General features: G+C 37.2%; 1 protein-coding gene across 2 annotated transcripts in view; it reads right to left on the bottom strand.

Moving 5' to 3' along the window:
- SYNJ1 (synaptojanin 1) overlaps nt 1-20,774 on the bottom strand; it is an 86,540-nt gene that overhangs the window by 27,334 nt on the left and 38,432 nt on the right. For both annotated transcript variants that reach the window (XM_060010386.1, XM_060010387.1), the window contains exons 11-20: nt 19,323-19,475; nt 16,119-16,284; nt 11,155-11,346; nt 9,162-9,246; nt 4,662-4,802; nt 2,984-3,176; nt 2,577-2,735; nt 1,320-1,476; nt 597-714; nt 282-497 (exon numbers count right to left, since the gene is read on the bottom strand). In XM_060010386.1, coding sequence (XP_059866369.1) covers nt 282-497; nt 597-714; nt 1,320-1,476; nt 2,577-2,735; nt 2,984-3,176; nt 4,662-4,802; nt 9,162-9,246; nt 11,155-11,346; nt 16,119-16,284; nt 19,323-19,475 — 1,580 coding nt within the window. The remainder of the gene's footprint in view (nt 1-281; nt 498-596; nt 715-1,319; nt 1,477-2,576; nt 2,736-2,983; nt 3,177-4,661; nt 4,803-9,161; nt 9,247-11,154; nt 11,347-16,118; nt 16,285-19,322; nt 19,476-20,774) is intronic.

Here is a 20,774-nt window from a genome sequence, read left to right as displayed (position 1 = left end):
TAGCGTATAGGAATCCTGAGAGAACACATCTAAATGTGCACCTATTCTTGTCATCAGTTGTTCACATCAAGTGTTGCTACTCAACTTCAAACTTTCTAAGTAGCAAGTCCAGTTTCAAAACCTATGAGCTCTTTGAATAATAGTTCTATAGTATGATTCGCCTTCAGTTCGGAAATACAAATACTCATATGCTATTCAAATACTAAATAAAGTGATTTCTAACACAGAAAATATTATTTACAGATCATGAGCTGCTTTTGGACAATACATATTTTACTTACCTTATGAGTATAACTTCACCAAAATTTGTAAACTGTTGCAGAAGTTCATCAATCAAAGCATCATCGAAAAAATTATTTTCTGGTAGAGAACTTTTGATGGAGACCAACACCGTACCATCTGGTGGACCCTGAACGGCAATTACTTCTTTATAAATGTTTTGCCTCTCTTCAGCTTCCACTTCAAATATATCGATGTCAATCAGGGCAACGACAGGCCTTAGGCATAAAGGAAGGAAGATGTGTTAGGAACATTTAAGGAAGGATGTATTTCAAATAAATTTCAAGCACAATTAGGAATACAGAGACTGTTTAAACCTATGGTCAGAAGTCTTCAGCTCGGCCCTTCCGTAGTGCAGCAAAGTGCCAGGAGTCCACGTGTAGAGGATTTTGCTTCCATCTTGAAAACTAGCATTTAGGAGATCTAAATCTTCAGCTGTAGTCAGAATAAAACAAAACATAGGAGAAGCCACCTGAGCATGACCAATCATGTGGAGCTCGTTCATTTCACTGGCTTCAGTTGCCTGAGGCTGGGAAGCCAGACACACTTGCTAACAGGCAAGAAGTCTAGACACCGTTAAGTTAAAAAGGTTTCTTGGTGAGGTTATCATGTTATGCTTTACTTAGTTAAAATTAAGATGAGCCTTTACTCTGAGGCTACTTAAAGGCCTGTGACCAGAGAGTGTTTCAAAAATAACTGAACAGACAGGTAGCAGTTCAAAATATCTGCAAACCACTTGAGTTATTCAAATTAGAAATCTTAATTAGCATTCAGTTGACAATTCCGTAAAAATGTTTCCCTGCTTCTCTTTGTATGACACTACACCACTGAAAGAAAACAAATTGAAAAATTAAAGTATTACAAGCAAGTCTGAGAATTTTTTTTAAGTTTTATATTTAAATTGAATTTATTTTATTCTAGATAACCTGTGTTGAAAAAAAAAAGTAGTCCTCCTCGCCTTATTTGTATCATTCCCTTCTTCCTTGTAAAATTTGCACTAGTTCACTTAAATGAAGAAGTCCATTTCCAACTTTCCCAACCTGATCTATCAAAAGGCCATTTCCTTCTTCTCCAGAGGACACGGTCTGTCCATGCAGGGGTGCGGCACTTTTCACTGGTGTCGTAGTCATCAGAAAACAAATCATATTTATATGTTGGAGCAAAGGTTACTTTTCCTTCTAAAAATCCTCTGAAAATCTAAAATAAACATACATAAAGTAAGTTATTCGAAAAGGCAAAAATGTTCTGTTTTCATTCAGGCAGCCATGCATTAAATGTCTATTATGCACTGGAGACTCATGAAATTTATGTGCCTCTGATGAACACTTCTAACTGAATGGAACAGAGCTTAAGAAAAAATAACCCAAGACGTGGGCTTTATCATGCCACTTGTCTGACATTTGATTAAGCAAAGTACAAAAACGTGAACAATGGAATTCCACCAGACTTTTGAGCTACATGACACATTTAAAACTGTATGGGATTTTGGAAATCAAATAGTTTGATGTCTTATTCTCAAATGAGGAATTGGGGCCTAAGGAGGTTACATGGTATCCATCAGAATTTAAGTCTGATGACCAGAAAGATACCATATCAAGTGGCTTCAATCACCCCTTCTTAAAAAACTTTTTTTTAAAATAAATTCTTCCAACTTTTGTGGTCACAAGTTTTTAGAACTAAGTCTCAAAAAGGCAGATGATATGAGAAACAACAACATCAAAATAAAGCAAATTACCATAGGATCTTAAAGCCAAAAAGCTCTAGCCCTGACAAGTAAGATTCTAAATTTGCTATTACTGAAAGAAAAAATGTATATTCTTCTACTTGAAAGTGAATCTTATGGAGACACAATATATTTTTCCTCCTGGAAATTATTATGAGTTTTCCTTTCCTTTTTTTTTTTAAAAGAGAAGGCAGGGCTTCCCTGGTGGCACAATGGTTGAGAGTCTGCCTGACGATGCAGGGGACACGGGTTTGTGCCCCAGTCCGGGAAGATCCCACATGCCGCGGAGCAGCTGGGCCCGTGAGCCATGGCCGCTGAGCCTGCGCGTCCGGAGCCTGTGCTCCGCAACGGGAGAGGCCACAACAGTGAGAGGCCCATGTACCGCCAAAAAAAAAAAAAAAAAAAAAAAGAGAGAAGGCAATTTTCTACCTGTTAAACTATAGATACATATCTACTAAGTATAAAGAGACTCCAAGAGGTTAAAAAAAAAAAAAAGCAACACTTTAAGAAAAGTATGTTTTCATAATCAAAGGTCCCCTTCTTCCCAATGCAAGTATCTTAAGTATGTATCTACCTGTCCAGCATTTTTCTGGTTGATAAGCTGATCTCCTGCTATAAGAGAATCCCAATTTTGCTGTCTTATGAGCTCTTTCACTTCTTCATTAGGAAGATCGATTCGGTAGTTGAAGTCACCACACCAAAATACGTAGTCATGGGAGAACAGCATCCTCCCCTGGAAGCAAAGAGAGAATTTTAAACAATCAATTAAAAAAATGTTTTACAACTTCTTCTTTGCCTCACCCCTGCCATGCCCGATTTATTTAACCCCACAGTAATTACACATGAAGTACCTAATATTTAGGTGAACAATGCTGACATTTCTAGGAACTACCTTAAATTTTCAAAAACTGATATAGAATTTGGGGTAAATTGAAACACATTTCAAAGCTTCCTCTTCAAAAACAAGCCACAAGAGTTTACCATTGGAAAACTCAACTTCCGCGCTATTTCCACAAAATCTTCATTTCGTTCTTTGACCTGCGATTGTCCTGCAGCAAAGTGGCTGCAGACGAAGCAGAGGCTTGTGGTGTGGAACAGCATTCGTATTGCGACTGCTCCCTTATTTCCAGTTGCACCTCCCATTCCCGTCTTCACAGTATCAACTGCAACATCCCTTTAAAAGGAAGAATTCTAAATCAAAGATCAGAAATTCCAATAGTTCCGTGTGCATAAGAAAATAGGAATGTCTGTTACATAATTATAACGTTACACACTGTGGGGCACTTTGAGGGCAGGCCTGTGAAAGAGTACAGTGAAACTATTCGTGATTCTTTACTCAAGAACACATTTAAATAGAGTTACCATATGATCCAGGGATCCCACTCCTGGGCATACATTGGGAGAAAACTATAATTCTAAAAGACACATGCACCCCAATGTTCATTGCAGCACTATTTACAATAGCCAAGATATGGAAGCAACCTAAATGTCCATCCACAGATGAATGGATAAAGAAGATGTGGTACAGGGACTTCCCTGGTGGCGCAGTGGTTAAGAATCCGCCTGCCAAAGCAGGGGACACGGGTTCAAGACCTGGTCTGGGAAGATCCCACATGCCGCAGAGCAACTAAGCCTGTACACCACAACTACTGAGCCCACGTGCCACAACTACTGAGGCTCACGCACCTAGAGCCTGTGCTCTGCAACAAGAGAAGCCACCACAATGAGAAGCCCGTGCACCGCAACAAAGACCCAACGCAGCCATAAATAAATAAATAAATAAATAATTTTTAAATAAATAAATTTAAATCTTCAGAAAAGTTTAAAAAAAAGAGTAAGTACTACTTTATAAACAAAAAAAGAAAAGAAAAGAAAAGAAGATGTGGTATATATATACAATGGAATACTACTCAGCCACAAAAAAGAATGAAATAACGCCATTTGTGGCAACATGAATAGACCTAGAGATTGTCATACTAAGTGAAAGAAGTCAGAGAAAGACAAATACCATATCACTTACAAGCAAATGAACTTATTTACAAAACAGAAGTAGACCCACAGACACAGAACACGAATTTATGGTTACCAAAGGAGAAGGGGGCTGGTGGGAGGGATAAATTAAGAGTTTGGGATTAACATATACACACTACTATATATAAAATAGATAACTAATAAGGGCCTAGCGTATAGCACAGGGAACTCTACTCAATACTCTGTAATGGCCTATATAGGAAAAGAAGCTAAAAAAGAGTGGATATATGTATATGTATAACAGATTCACTTTTCTGTACACCTGAAACTAACACAACATTGCAAATTATACCCCAATAAAATTTTTTTAAATAATAAAATAAAATCAAACATAACCAACAAGGACCTACTTTATAGCACAGGAAACTATACTCAATATTTTGTAACAACCTATTAGGGAAAAGAATCTGTAAAAGAATAGATATATATACAAATGTATAACTGAATCACTTTGCTGTATTCCTGAAACTAACACAACATTGTAAGTCAACTATATTTCAATTAAAAAAAAAAGCACATTTAAAAACAAGAACCATGAACAAGTGTTTCTCTGAAGCCACAAACATGACAGGCCTTTTTATTATCTGATGTTAGGAAGCAGCCTTAGGAGAGCGATCTGTTTACTGACCTGATGAACGGAGCATGCTGTGGTCTGATAAAAACAAACAGACAGACGCCCACTAACTGCTCGGAGGCTAGCAGCACATACTTGTTGTCTCTGGAGATGGTCTTCTGAAGTTCCACGGCCCAGAGCTTCTGATTTGTTGTGCTAACAGAAAATATTAAAGAGGGAATCTTCAAAAAGATGGTGACAGTAATATAGCCTGTTTTATAAGACAGTTGTCAATTATACCTTTATATGCCCACATTTAATAAAACTACTGACGTCACGAAATCCACACCAACAGTGAAGTCTTTACGCGGGCTGGGCTTTTTTGTTTGTTTCCTTTAAAAAGGAAAACCCAAAATTTAGCCAAAAGAACACCCACACTATTACTCCCTTACAAAGAAAATATGAGCTTACTGATTAAATGAGTGCTCACCATGTAAGTAATCTCAAGCTTGTATACTTTATTTTTTCTTTAGTATTCATTGGGATAACAGTGAAGAACATGCTTCCAGATACATTCCCCCGCCTTTTCTTATTTTTATGGGTTATAATACCTTAAAAAAAACCTTATAATGGAAAAATTTAAACAGCCACAAAAAAGAGATACTCATAAAATAAACCACCATACACCCATTATCCAGCTTCAACATTTATCAACATTTTGCCAATCATTCTTCTTCCATACCCCCTCTCCTTTTTTTAAACCTGAAATATTTTAACCCAAATCTGAGACATAGGCCATTTCACCCAGAAACACTTTGGTATGCACCTGTAAATGCAACAGGACATCTTCATTTTTGCATAGTCACAATGCCATTATCACACTCAAATATTAACGATTCTTTAGTATCATCTAATACTCAGTTCGTATTTAAATTTAAATTTAAATCCCTGATTATCTAAAAAAACCTCTTCTTACAGTTGGTTTCTTTAAAACAGGGTCCAAATAAGGTCCACACATTGCATTTGCTTGTCTCTTAATCTCTCTTAATCTTTAGCAGTCTCTCAGCTCACCCAACCCTCTTTTTAATGCTATTTATTTTTTAAGAAGCTGGGCTATTTGTCTGTAAAATGTTTAACAGTCTGGATTTGTCTGATGTGTCTTCATGGTACCTTGTTCCTCTGTCAGGTTTGTTTTAAACTGGTTACTCTAGAAGCTTGATTAAGAAACATTCAATTTTATTGATTTGTTTTAGCAAAAATAACCTCACAGGTGGTATAGTCACCCTTGCATGATAGTGGGAACTAATCTCTGTGATATTACACCCGATAGGCTGTTAGGACCGTGACAATTGACTCGCTGTAATAAAAAGTTACTCCACTGATCCTTCTTCTAAGATTTTAACATCGACTGATGATCATTGCCTAGATCCATTATTTCATTAGGGGTTACAACCTGTTGACTTCATAATTTCAGCATTCCATGGGCATTTGTAATAAGTTGGAATTCTTCTATAAACAACTTCTCTCTTATCAACTACTCAGTTATTCTGAAACACAGTTCGTATAAAGAAGGTAGCAAAAATGCTTGAGTCTTTCTCTTTATACATTTTCAGAGTATTAAGTTTGTGCCCAAGAACCTCCAATGGTGAGCAAAAACAATCTTCTTGTAGTTCCAGGTCATACAAACGATAAACGGTAAGCCAGAATACGACCTCACATCCACCCATCTAATCTATCTAACACCATGCCACACTGCCTCCAAAATACCAATTCAGAGCACGGATTCCCTACCAACCCCACCACCAAGACTTGGATTCTGAAAACAGAACGACAGCTTTCATCCCTTTCTTCAGCTCTCTCAATGAACCCTGATCACTCCATTCCAAACCACACACACCTCCCCACCTCCACATGCCCAATCCCCTGACCTCTATCTATCTACTTTCGGTTGCACCTACCGTCTTCTAACATGCTATATAACTTACTTATTCGAGTTATTTATTGTCTGTCTCCTCCACTAGAAAAGAAGGTGCACACAGGTAGGGATACTTGTCTGTTTTATTCATTGATGTATCTTTAGCACTTAGGGCAGGTGCTCTGTAGATATTGGTTAAATATATGAATGATCAATCACCATTTTCATTAAAGAATAATTTGATTAATCTCTACTTAGACCAACAACTGAACAATGTGTTTGGTACTGGGAGCCCTCAGAATATGTTCTAAGACCTGAATCTGTACTTTCAGGAAAGAGTCAAACAGCAAAATGAATGAAGTCGGAATTATTTTCTACTTCCCTGTATAAATTGTTATTCACTTTAGCTAAGAAGAAAGTTGTCACTTTCAAGACTGATGACTATAATACCATACTATTTCAGTCCATAATTTTATTCTGAAAATCTTTTTTAAAAAGTCACAAAAGAGGACTTCCCTGGTGGCACAGTGGTTAAGAATCCGCCTGCCGGGCTTCCCTGGTGGCGCAGTGGTTGAGAATCCGCCTGCCGATGCAGGGGGCGCGGGTTTGTGCCCCGGTCGGGGAAGATCCCACATGCCGTGAGCCACGGCCGCTGAGCCTGCGCATCCGGAGCCTGTGCTCCGCAACGGGAGGGGCCACAACAGTGAGGGGCCCGCATAACGCAAAAAAAAAAAAAAAAAAGAATCCGCCTGCCAATGCAGGGGACACGGGTTCGAGCCCTGGTCTGGGAAGATCCCACATGCCGTGGAGCAACTAACTAAGCCTGTGCACCACAACTACTGAGTCTGCGCTCTAGAGCCCGCGAGCCACAATTACTGAAGCCTGCACGCCTAGAGCCCGTGCTCCGCAACAAGAGAAGCCACCGCAATGAGAAGTCCGTGCACCGCAACAAATAGTAGCCCCCGCTCGCCGCAACTAGAGAAAAGCCCGCGCTCAGCAACAAAGACCCAACGCAGCCCAAAATAAATTAATTAATTAATTAAATTAAAAAAAGAAAAAGATTCTTTAAAAAAAGTCACAAAAGATGGGCAACTACTCAACTTTTAAAGCAAGCATCATTTCTTAAAATAAAACACTTAAGCTTTCAATTTCACTAAAATAATCTGTATTTGTAATAACACTTCAGAACATCAGTTCTCTGCTGTGGTCGGGGAACATCCCTGGGGATCCCTAAAACCCATGATGTCAAAACTGTCTCCCTAATATCGCTAAGAGATTGCCTTTTTCACTGTATTGACATTTGCATGATGGTGCAAAAACAATAAGTAAAAGTGCTGATGTCTTAGCAGGAATCCAGGCACCAAACTGTACTAGTTAGTATTCCTTATAATCTTTACCCCCATGCGCTCACAGTTTAAAAAAATGCCATTTCACCTAAGAAAATCCTGATGAAGCAGTAAACATTATTAATTCTGTCAAAGCTCAATCCTTGAGTCCCATCTTTATAGTATTCTGTGTGATGAATGGACAATACACATCAAGCACTTCTGCTGCATACTGAATGCATACACCATGGTTGTTTCAGAGAAAAGCACCTGATACTTTGAGTTCAGAGCTGAAATGCCCCTTTTTTCATAGAATATAAGAAAGAACGAGTGACAGACTATGGTTATTCAGATTTAGATTATTTGGCAAACAGCTTTTCAGCCAAGTCTGTGTTTTCAAGGGGAAAAAAAATAGCATCTATTCCCAAAGATAAAATTTATGTTTTCAAGCAAAATGAGAATCTTGATAAACCTGTATCTGCTACTCTGATCTTGACAGCTTCCACATACTTGAAGAATTTGCTGATGAGATGAGTGATGAAATTAACCAATATAATGTTTAATATTGTATAATGAAATGTGTCAAAATTTGGAAGATCTACATAACTCAGTGAACTAATATGTTCCAAATGACCAACACATGATGTTTCAAAATCATGCAAGGGTAAAAGATAGACCAATGTTTTAATATAACTGAGCACAAAAAGGTCATCGCTATGGTTTCAGATTCCACACTGCAACTAACCTTTGGGAAACTATTTGTTAAGTGGTATCAGAGAAGAAATGGTCTGAAAAGGCTATTAAGATATTTCGGTTTCCAGCTACATATTTATGTGATTTTCTTCATATAATTCAACCAAAACAACATATTGCAACAGACTAATGCAGAAGTAGATGTGAGAATACAGCCGTCTTAAGCCAGATTCTAAAGACATTTGCAAAACTATCAAATCAATGCCATCCTTCTCAGTAAATTTTTGTTTTGGAAAACAGCTACTTTTCAGGAAGAAAATGTGTTATTTATGTTAACATGTATGAGTTTATTATCATTGTTATTTTTAAATGAATTAAATGTTTTAAATTTTTCATTTTCAATTTCTAATGTGATACATATCAAGAGATAAAACTCACATAAATAAAAGTTCTTTAAGATTTTCAATATGTTTAAGAGTTTAGAAAGACCTGAAACCAAAAAGTTTGAGAACTGCTATTTTATAGTTTAAAAAGCATCTTCACATATATTCTCTCAATCTATCCTTGTAACAAGTACTTAGTTATCTGCTCCCCATGCCCGTCAACTAGAAAGTTTCCCTGTGTGTTACCTGGCTGGCTTACCTTGCACTCACAATGTTTCCAGCATTCAACTCTACCATTTCCTCAAAACCAATGGCAAATATATCAGTTGGTTTACTTCTTTTATCTACAATGAAGCATCCAGGAGAGACTTTTAAGAGATGGCCTTAGTTAAATGGCAACCCCCCTACCCCCCAACCCAACTGAGATCAACATCAGATCTCATGAAAGTCCACTTTTGCGTTTCAAGTTTAACCAAATTCAAATTAAAGGCAAAACCCCCTGAGGGGGACAAAATTACTTTCCATTTAGTTTCTATTTAGGTGACCTAAGTTTGCCTATCTAAGACTGTTATTCTTGAAGATCCTTAAGTCCTTTCAGAAATCATTTTGAAAGAATTCTTGCTAAAGTTTGTACCATGGACAGCAGAGGAACAAGCCACTGCTCAAAGGCTAAAGTGACTCAAAATGGAGAGGGAAAGAAATTTTTCAGAAAGGGTACAAATAATAAAGTGGTTGAGTAACAGTCTCAAATTAGAGGAAACAGTTGAGAGGGATTTTTTACACTTAAATTTGAAGATTCCTAAGTGGAAGCAATCTAGGAAAATGAGAAGAGTCAGGGGCTCAGACTAACCCCTCTGTTCTAGCCATTAGCTCTCTCATAGCTGACAAGACCAAAAGAGAACAGAGCTGTTTTAGATAAGCAACCCCAGGGTACTTTGGGTGGCCCAAGCATTCAGAAATGAGGATAAATAGCTAGAGAAAGAACTTATAAATACTATGAACAAATACTGAGAAAAAAAAATTTATTGACTGCTATTATGTGCAAGGCTTATATACAAATCTTCTCATTTACTACACAAACACCTTAGGAGACAAGATTATATTTGCCTTTTATTTACAGACAGGAAACTGAGGCTTTGGAGAACCTAAGCAACTTGCCCGAGTTCACAAATAAAATGCAGTGGCCCAACTCTGGAAGGAAACTGCCTGAGTTCAAACCCTGGCTGTGTCACTACTAGCTGAATGACCTTGGGCAGGTCACTTCTCTTACTGTGTCTCAGTTTCTCATCTGTGAAACTGGAATAATAATAGTGATGGTATATTAGGTCTGTTATAAGGATTAAATGAATACATGTAAAGTAGTTAGAATTGTAGTATTAGCTGTTATTTTATTATTGTTATTATTACTACTACAACAACAGTTTCAAGTTAGGTTCAGTGTAAATGAAAAAGGGCATTTTAATAAAAGTTTAGGGAAATTCCCAGGGTTTAAGGTGTGACTGATTAAAGACAACTAAAAAAGGAAAATCTGCATCTCACAGTATTTCCTATGTACATCACCTTCATAAATAACACTTGGTAAATGTGTACCATTTGAAAAAGGAATTAAAGTTGACTTAAACGACGAAGGCCTCAAATCCTTGACTCTAGTTAGAATCTGAATACAAGCATCCTCAGCTCAGCGTTTGGTTCTGGCTAGTAAGAGCTTGGTGGCAGAGCACCCAAACTGAATGACAAGTCTTTACAAGGGTGAGTCAGTACCGTTTGCTATAAAGGGCCAACAAACGTCAAAACAAGTTTTGTAAAACTGCTCATGATCACCCTATTTCTTATCTTAGCAAATAAAGGACTGTATTTGAAAAATAGAACATATTAAATTTGAAAAATTATCAATCATAAAATAAGCTTCCTTTGTATCAGTCTAAAGAATAAAAACAGAACTAGTTTTTCTTATACGTGTAGTTACCTTAAAGATATCAATTTATGTACGGATCCAATTTCCTGAGAATCAAATAACAAAGAAAAGGATTTTTTATTTTACCATGTTTTCTTATGAAGTAGTAGATAAAGGTCTAGGAATACAAAAGACCTAAGATTTGAACAGATTTACCTATAAGAATGTTGGTCTTCAAATGTATAAATCCCAGTTTCTTTTATAAGGTAATGTATACTGTGAAGTGCCACATTTCTTTTCTAGATTAATAAATCACAGTCAGGGTTAATTAATTAAATCCGTATTATAAAAAGCCAACCTTGAAACTCCTGGATGCCAGCTAACTTGGGTGCATCGAGAAGCCAGTCAGTGAGGGTCTGATTCTTAAAAGCTATGCTGCGAAACTGCTTCCCGCCATTCACATTCCAGGTGCCCACACATACTCGAATTTTCTTGGGCTTTGAATACTTGTAGAAATTCTCACACAGGCTCTTTAGAACTTTAGAAGATGCTAATCGAGAACAAAACACAACAGAATTTTGGCTGCATTTAACCATTTACAAAAATTGATTTTCATGACTGAGAAATGATGGCTGGAAAGTACAATTACCATCATCAGCACAAAGAAGCATCAGATACATGCATAAGCACAAAAAAGACAGCCTTGAACACAGAGCCCAGCACAATGCAATTAACCAACACAACTTTTAAAAAATCATACATTAAGTACAATAGCCCAAGTAAAAAAACTATTACAAAATTAATGCAGCAACAAAAAAACATGCAGAACAAACAGTTCTGTTTCACTGAAATGGTACACTATTTTATGAAATACAAAAGCACAGACTGCACATTTTTAGGAATATAGCAACTGACTTTCATACAGCTTTCATTCGGAGGCTAGTAAAAATATGTTACTTCTCCCCAAACAAAAACATTCAAGAACCATTACATTTAGGATTCTAGCTACTGACAGGTGGTTTAATGAATAATGGCCCCCTGACAAAAACACAAATTATGGACAATAATGAGAGGATGGAGATGAAGCCATGACTAAATGCCTCCCAGCTCAGAGGAGACACCAAGTCCTTACAAACGTTCTGCAAGGCCCCAAACAACCTGCCCCACCTTTCTGCCCTCACCTGCCACCCCATCCCTGTTCTCTCACTGCTCAGCCACTGGACCCTCACAAGAATGGAAGCTCCATGAGGGCAGAAATGGTCTAATATCCCTAGTGACTAGAAGAGCGCCTGGTACATAGTAAGTGCTCAGCAAGTAATGGTTAAATGAATAAATGTTCAATACATTTTGAATCCTCAATCCTTTCCCCACCTATTTTTGTGACTTCCACCTATCCTTCTTCTTCCTAAACCATGCTTCATTTAGGTTAAGTCAAATCCTTGGCACTTAAATTAACAGAGCCTTAACAGGACTTCAATCTAAAGACAGAGAATATGCCCTTAACGGGCGGTTAACTGGCAAGAGGAAAGGGAAATCACAATGGTGCTCACCTTTCACCACAGGATCTTATTTTATTACGATATTAATTATTATTGTTGGATACCAAGGTACATACAGCAAGCAGTCTTGTGAGAGAACGAGTGAAAGAGGCAAATAACTTTTTCGGATTAGAGTGAAAATAGTTTGACCTGTGAATCCCATGAAAGGACTGCTGATTTACATGACAAGCACGTCCCCACTGTTCCCAGGGGCAAACGTGCACATTTCTAGCCCTCTTGCTATTTGATTTGATTACTCATATAGAGGTGTCCAGTGGTAATGAAAGCAGATTATTTGTTCTGGCCTGTTGGTATGGTTAACTGAAAGCCTGCTGAACCTGGATAAAGAATAATTCTCTATTACTACAGATTATCAGTGGTCTTTCTAATTGAAGTCATTGCCATTGTTACTGCTAGAAAACAGCTTCTACAATCTTTTCTACATCAAAACACAAGTTCCATAATGATTTAACAGCTTAAAATATCCAGCAAGACAAATAATGAATTGTGTGAACAAAAACATGTTGCCACGTTGGGTGAGCTACTAAAGTCTGTTTACAAATGGAATAGAAAGTTTACAAAAAATTCCTAGTTTATTCTTAACTGGTTGGCACCTTAACGTGCAGAAAGACATGAGTCTATGTTCAAACAGATGTCCATCCCTAAATACCATACCATTTCAGAAAATGGATTCCATGACGTAACTCAAAAATATATCCAAGGGCTCTCTTCCTCCATCCTTCTCAAAAAAATTGCCAATAGTTTCTCAAAACACTCAGAACAATAACTAAGTGAAACAAATCTTAAGGGATACCAAATCTTAAGTGAAAGTCTTTTTCAGCTAAATTTCTGGCAGGAGTTTAGCTTTTGCTCATTTCACCACAGATTCAAGTTTAAAGACAAGATCATAAACCTTGTCCAGAGAATGAAGGCGTGAGATTCCTAAGAACAGGAAAGGCAAGAAAAATAATGACCTTTAGGTCTTACACACTTAACTCTTCTAAGTTTGTTAGCAATCTTAATGCTTTTTAAAAGATTTCAGATCATATTTTAGTACACTAAATGCCTTTTAAAATATTATGTGTGAGAAGCACCACTGAGTAGTCATAAATATCACAGTACTCGGGCATTCATCCGAAAGAGTCACACCTGGGTTTCTTCCAGTAGCCTATAAAGAGTAAGATATAACACTAATAATGTTTGTTCAATGAAATATGAAAGTAAAATGAAAACTAGATGACCTACATTTAATTGGAATTAAGCATTTGCTACAGGAATACGAAGAGCATTGCATATTTCCTTCTAAATGAAATACTTAGTTTTCTCAAACTCAAAATATTTTTCTCAGATTAAAACAAGGTTATCAATTTATCATGTTAGATTCGGAGGGCAAAATAAAGTTTCCATTTATTTGCGGCTTTATTTATATACAACATCAACTTTTTAAAAAAATAGAGAAAAAGTTGCTTTTATTTACAGATTGATTTTCTATACTGTACCTGACTGTAATGTCTGTTCAGAAACTATGGATGCATCAAGAAGAAAACAAAGAATCATTAGTAAAACAGCAAGTTACAGCTGAAGTCTAGAATGTTATGACAAAACATTCTCAGACAGCCTCATTTTTTTCTTTTGATTTAGTTTGAGGAGTTAATTTTTTTCTGATGGCTGTAGGACACCAAAGATAAAAGTAAATGATGATGACTGATGCAAACCTTCTGCATCAAAGAAAAATCCTATGGGGACTCAGTGATGTCCAGAGTTTCACAATCAGAAGGGTCTAGGCCTGCTTTCCAGGCTACTCCCGTATGTAAGTCTGTGTGTGTGCACGTGCATATACTTGTGAGGGAGAATATGAACCTGAAAACCTAAGAGGCTGGAGGACTTTGAAATACTGAAGTTACTGCCCTTACACCTTGTAGCATTCTTTCTGGGACTCACCAGCTGATAAGTACTATCAGTTCAGTTATAACAAAACATATACATTCCAGCAAAATCACCATGCTAGGCAAAATGGTGCCAATTCCCACAGGCACAGGGCTTATGGCAAAAATGGGGTTCGGGCACAACATTCAAACACTTCGGCAATGACGTGCCAAGAAAGATAGGAACCTAATATAAAAACAGTAGCAGAATTTTACGCATGTTAGATGGTTAAGGAATGTACGAATACGTCTAAAATACGGCACTTCATTTTGACAAAGACCTAAGGTTTGCTCATAGAAATGGGCAGCAGGAGGCCTGTGCTTGTAAGTAATTGTGAATCCTGGGAGAAGAGGTCTCTGCAATTGGACGGTAAGTTGTAACACCAGTTACGGATGGATCTGGTGAGCGGAGGGAGCGATGTCTCAGGTGCACGCACATGTGTATGTGTGTTGTGTATATTTCCACCCAACGCAGTTCTGCTGGGTGCAGCTTTCCGCATTTCCCCAGCATTATTACCAGTGAAATCACGCATAAACTACTGCAGAACTGGCATTATACTCAAAATGTTCCCTGATATAGCATCCATGTTGGAACAAAATTCCCATTCTCAGAATAAGCATTAGAGCAGAACTGACTGTACTTTTTTTAAGGGTATATTTTTCATATAGTAAAATGTGCAGGAAACCAAAAAAACTGATGAACAAGTCTGGGAATTACTCAGGTCCCTCACTTCTTCTCTTTCCTTCAATGGCTTACTTTCAGTTGTTGCTGATAAATGCCTCCATATCAAAGTAGGCACAGGTGGAAAGAGGTGATAAGATGCAAATCAGTCAGCGTCTACTGCTGGAAGCCAGGAAGAAAGCTTGTTGTTAAAAGGAGTAGCTAAGATCAGATTCTGGTTTTCAGAGCTTTAGTAGACTTCAGTCCCCAGCCTACTCACAGACCCCTGAGGAGCTGACTGTAATTAACTACCTTCAGCACCATGCAGAATTCTGAAAGAATCCATGATAACGTATTTGACTAAGTAATGACCCAAGAGTACATAATTCGATGAAGAACAATTTCTCCTACTTGAACAGGGAAAATTGAAAGGTTTGGTTTGGGGGGGTAACAGAAGAAATGAAAATGTTCAGAGTGTTACAGTGTTAAAATAGAAAAAAATATGAAATTAAGGAAGTCTATTAAGTTTTACAATGTATACTGAGTTTTCCCACGATACTGCTTAATATACGCTCACTGATATGAGCTCAAATTCTTTTGATTTTAATGAAAGACACAGTGAAAGATAAACAGCCATTCTGAAAGCCATATATTTATGTCAAATATTAAAATTGGGAATGATGGTGTCCAATAATAAGCATTTTAAAATTATTAATATGATTTAATGCTTATTCAAACAACAGCATTTAAAAGGTAGGACCAAGTTATAGAAACTTTTGGGGTGGTGATTAGCTAAATAACCAACAAAGGTATTGTTTTTTTCAATAAAGCAATGTTTTCTACATAATTATTAAATACTCTACTGAAAGTACTAGCTGAATATTTTATGAATTCCTGCCTTATATAAAGTTAGCAATACTTAAACCATTTCCCTCCTCAATCATAATCTATAAAAGAAAACATGCATGGGCCTCGGTTTTAGCTTAATAATTCCACTAATGATATAGACGTTTTAGGAGAGATAAACTTCCTTTGGAGAATGCAATTTTAGAAAATTACACGGACAGAAATTCCTTCCAAAACTATTTTAATCAACTCAATCTAAAAAGTATTCACGTAAGTAAGTTTACATTTACCTCTTGGACTTTTAGAAGGAATATAAACAATATAAAGTAAAATATAAAGTAAGGACGCATACCACGCAAACTTCCAGTAGTTAAAAGGGCTCGAGCTTTGTCAGCTAAATCACTATTTAAAGTATTTCCCAGTAGCAAAACATCAATGGCCTCTTGCTTGGAGCTGTCAAAGAAGTTATTCTGAATTGTTCTACTAACAGAACGAGCACCATCTTTTAACTTTCCAGCCTGTTGGGGAAAAAAGCATGGACTTTCATTCTAAATTGTTTTTATTCAATAGGTATTCTGAAACTTTAAATAAGTTTTATATGACTTTACTGTAATAAAAAGGACCTAATTATTCTATTTTGAATATCAAACCATCACATTAAAATGTCTCAAGATGTCACTGTTTCTTTTCCTCTTTTGGATAACAGCTCTGCACAGAGACAGAAGAAGCTCAGCGCCACAACTGCATCCACTAATGATATCTAGAGCCTTAAAAGTTTAAAATTGTTTACTATAAAGGAAATAAACTGAAATATACTTATTCAAGACAAGGAAATTACTTCTTACATAGTAACTTTTAGACCTGGGGATGGATGGGATAGGTGGGGAGAAGCAGGGGAGATAAAGGAGGATACACTGCACTTGCATGTTCTCAGGAAAACTTCGAAGTACTCTAATAGTAGAAAAATAAAATTGAAATTGCTCCCAATAACTTACATTAGTTAAAACTAAAATTGAATATGAGAACGAAGGTCTAGTCTGTAACATGTAAACTACAGTTTGTATATTTTAGGTCACTTTGCCTATGTAAATATAAGTAATAAAAATAAATATATGCCAATTCCTACAGTGAGAGAGCCGATTACAACTTCTAATGAACATATATTTTACTCAGGTGTGTTAGCTATCATAAAGATATTTTAATCTTACAGATTTTGATGATTGTTTTAAAAAAACAACAACAAACTCTTGCCTTTTAGAAAAAGAACTTTAGTTTGCAATATGTAATTTTTATTCCTTAAAGAAATAACAGGAATTTGAGGCTTAAAATGTTATTTCCTTCCATAAAACATATGCAAATGACATTATTTGAAAAGAGACTCACCATTCACATTATCAGGCAATTAATCAAAAGGAACCCAGAGAAAGGAAAAGAAAGAGCAGTTCAGATGTTAGATTTTAGTTCAATTCAGACTAGAATATTTAATACATAAAAGTTCATATCTATTTTGTTAGAGATAAAAGACCGCTGAAAATATATGTAACCTCTGTACATAGATAGTCAACTGCAGAAACAAAAAGGCAGAACATAAAAGAATATTTTAAGCAATAGTTGTAGAGAATCAGGTTTAAAAGCAAGAATTATGTTCTTTATTCAAAAGGAATACATGAAAGTTTAACAATCTCGGGTTTTCAAAAATAGGGACCATTTAAGGGGGCTTCCCTGGTGGCACAGTAGTTGAGAGTCCGCCTGCCAATGCAGGGGACACGGGTTCATGTCCCGGACAGGGAAGATCCTATATGCCACGGAGCGGCTGGGCCCGTGAGCGATGGCCGCTGAGCCTGCGTGTCCAGAGCCTGTGCTCCGCAACGGGAGAGGCCACAACAGTGAGAGGCCCGCGTACCGCCAAAAAAAAAAAAAAAAAAAAAGGGACCATTTGAGATGTAAATACTTGTAAATGTCAGTACAAATTATTTCTGTGAGTTGAACAAAAGGAACTTTTGCAGGTAAGGCCAATGCCTCTGAAGAGAGGCATGACACTTTATGAGACACAGAAGAGGAGGAAGATTTGGAAATTAAAAGAAGACTTTGTGATGATGAACTTCAGCTGCTATATTGAAGCGGCTAAATAAGAAACTATAAAAGTGGTAAATGTCCCTGTTTCTATTTCTGGGGATAGGGATTTAGAATATTAAATTCAATGGAGGCCAGGAGACATAAAAGGTCAATATTTAAGTATATAAAATAATGAAAAATACCTCAAGTATGCACCCAAAGTCCCTCAGTAAGGGCCAAACACTAAAGGAGAAAGTAGTCTGTAGATAAAAGTAATGACGAGGCACAGACTTATAATTATGTCCATATTTCACACTTCCTTTGCACATTTTGATAGCCTCCTTTTCAAGGTAAGAAAAGAAAAAGAATAAAAACCTAAGCCCTGGGCTTCCCTGGTGGTGCAGTGGTTGAGAGTCCGCCTGCTGATGCAGGGGACACGGGTTCGTGCCCTGGTCTGGGAAGATCCCACATGCCGCGGAGCGGCTGGGCCCATGAGCCATGGCCGCTGAGCCTGCGCGTTCGGAGCCTGTGCTCCGCAACGGGAGAGGCCACAACAGTGAGAGGCCCACGTACCCCGCAAAAAAAAACAAAAGCAAAAACAAAAACAAAAAACAAACTTAAGCCCTAATAGCATTTGGTTCACAGTGGGTGTGGCATAAATTGCCCATTGATTTATTGGTCCATCCAGCATTTATCACACATCTATCCAACAGAATGCACTGCGTCAAGTGCTGGGTAAACAAAGTCAAATAAGACAAGACTCTTCATTGGGAAGACTATGATTTGGGAGGGAGGGGAGGTTTTGTTTTGTTGTTTTACTTTTTTAATTAAAAAAAAATTTTTTTTTGGCCGTGCCACACAGCAAGCATGTGGAATCTTAGTTCCCCAACCAGAGATCAAACCCATGCCCCCTGCACTGGAAGTGTGGAATCTTAACCACTGAACCACCAGGGAAGTCTCTGATTTTTTTTTTTTAAAGAAAAACATATTTGGGGGAATTCCCTAGCAGTCCAGTGGTTAGGACTCTGTGCTTCTACTGCAGGGGGCCTGGGTTCGATCCCTAGACCAGGAAACCAAGATCCTGCATGTCGTGCTGTGCGGCCACATACACACACACACACACACACACACACACAAAACCAAAGGTTTAAAAAAAACATATTTTTAATCAAAATAATATGAAAAGTAAAACAGATATTATGCAGGTGAAAAATCATTTTAAAAAATGTGAGGAACACATATCTAAGCCTAGTGGATTATCACTAAACAACTGAATATGTCATGTATACGTGTCCCTCAAACCTAGGGAAATAACTATCTGTTCAATCATTAGTATCCACTATAGAAGGAAGTGTTAAAGAGGACATAAAAGCATGATAAAGCAGAATTCTAAAACAGATACCTTATAAAAACCAAACTATTAATTTAAAAGAGTCCATTTAAAGCTTTATTAAAGAAGGAAAAAGGATCTTTTATAATGTTATGATAGATCTAGATCTACCTTAGCCTTTCCTTCAAGAGCTCCAGTTCCTGCATAAATCTTACTGATTGAATCACCATTCACAGACCACATTGACCGAAAAACTTCTTGGAAGCGAGTCACCAGCTGAGGCTTTTCAGCTAAGCCGAGAGCTTCCAATTGTTTAGTTAGCATCTAAAACAGCAAAAGAGAAACTTTTGTAAGTATATGAATACATTCATTATGATGTGACTTTTTAAGAACTACCAGAATCAAACCAAGAATTTACAGTTACAGGACTTTGTGGGTCTGGATTCTGAAAACACAAGTTTACTATTTTCCACCATGTCAATTTCTAAAGTAAATATCACATCAATGAAACCTACAAGTAACTCAGTATTCCCTTGCAGTAATAAGAACTTCTTTCTGGTTAAATGATATTAAGCTTATCAAAATGGCCCTATGGGGAATTCCCTGGCGGTCCAGTGGTTAGGACTCCCCTCTTTCACTGCCGAGGGCCCAGGTTCAATCCCTGGTTGGGGAACTAAGTTCCCACAAGCCGCGCAGCCAAAAAGTAGGGAAAAAATGTCCCTATAAATCAGACTAGTTTATCTTGTTCACCTAAAAGAACAATACACAACAGCACGCATTGGAGCAGAGAAATATATCAATATTTACCTCGTTTATTTAAATATATGTAGAAATAACTAAGTTTCTTTAATTTCTGGATTTGGGTCTACACATTTGGGTAATTAAGGTCAGGAGATTGTGAGAAAAGTAGAGCTGCTCTTGAATTGTTATCAAAATTTTAAAAGTGAGTCATATCTCTGAATAAAGTCACGACAGCTTCTAATGTATAAAATTCGTATCAGTAAAGCATATAAGGGAGAACTAGGGGGGACACAGCATGCAAGGAATGCAAGGATCTTTGGGCTCCCACAGTTCCTTCATCACAGTAGAAGTGTTCAGAAAAGTTATTGGTCTTTACTATGAATGACTCTTAGCCTTGAAGTCTGGCAAAGGCAAAGCAACGTATAATCCTTATCCAGTCTCTTTCTCTTATTTGGAATCTAGTCGATGTCTTGCATTTTTACTTAACTCCCTCCCATTTGTGTTTCCTTTTATCTTGTCTATAAGTGGACATTATCCATAATTATAGAGGGATCAAACATTAAAATAATATTAAAAACCCTATACTGGGTTTATCTGATTGCCTAGAGACCTACACCAGGGCTACTCTTTGCTGGCATGGAGTATTAACAAAATCAGCCTCCGGCATCTGCTTTATCATTTATACCTCCTTCTTCAAGGAACTGGGCAAAAGTGGCCTTCACTACAAGTAGTTTGGTTTTGCCTACACTAGCAGTATATTTTGTAACCAGTCAACCAACTGCTATACTAGGGAGTATTCTCACACCTAACAACAGACAGTGGGTAGTCAGCTAAGTCAGATTCTATCACTTGTTCTACTTTTAATGAAGATGTTCAAGTACT

This window comes from Delphinus delphis, chromosome 4 (assembly GCF_949987515.2).
Source record: "Delphinus delphis chromosome 4, mDelDel1.2, whole genome shotgun sequence".
Lineage (NCBI taxonomy): Eukaryota > Metazoa > Chordata > Mammalia > Artiodactyla > Delphinidae > Delphinus > Delphinus delphis.
The sequence above is the reverse complement of the archived record's forward strand: the minus strand, read 5'-3'. Positions and strand labels throughout refer to the sequence as shown.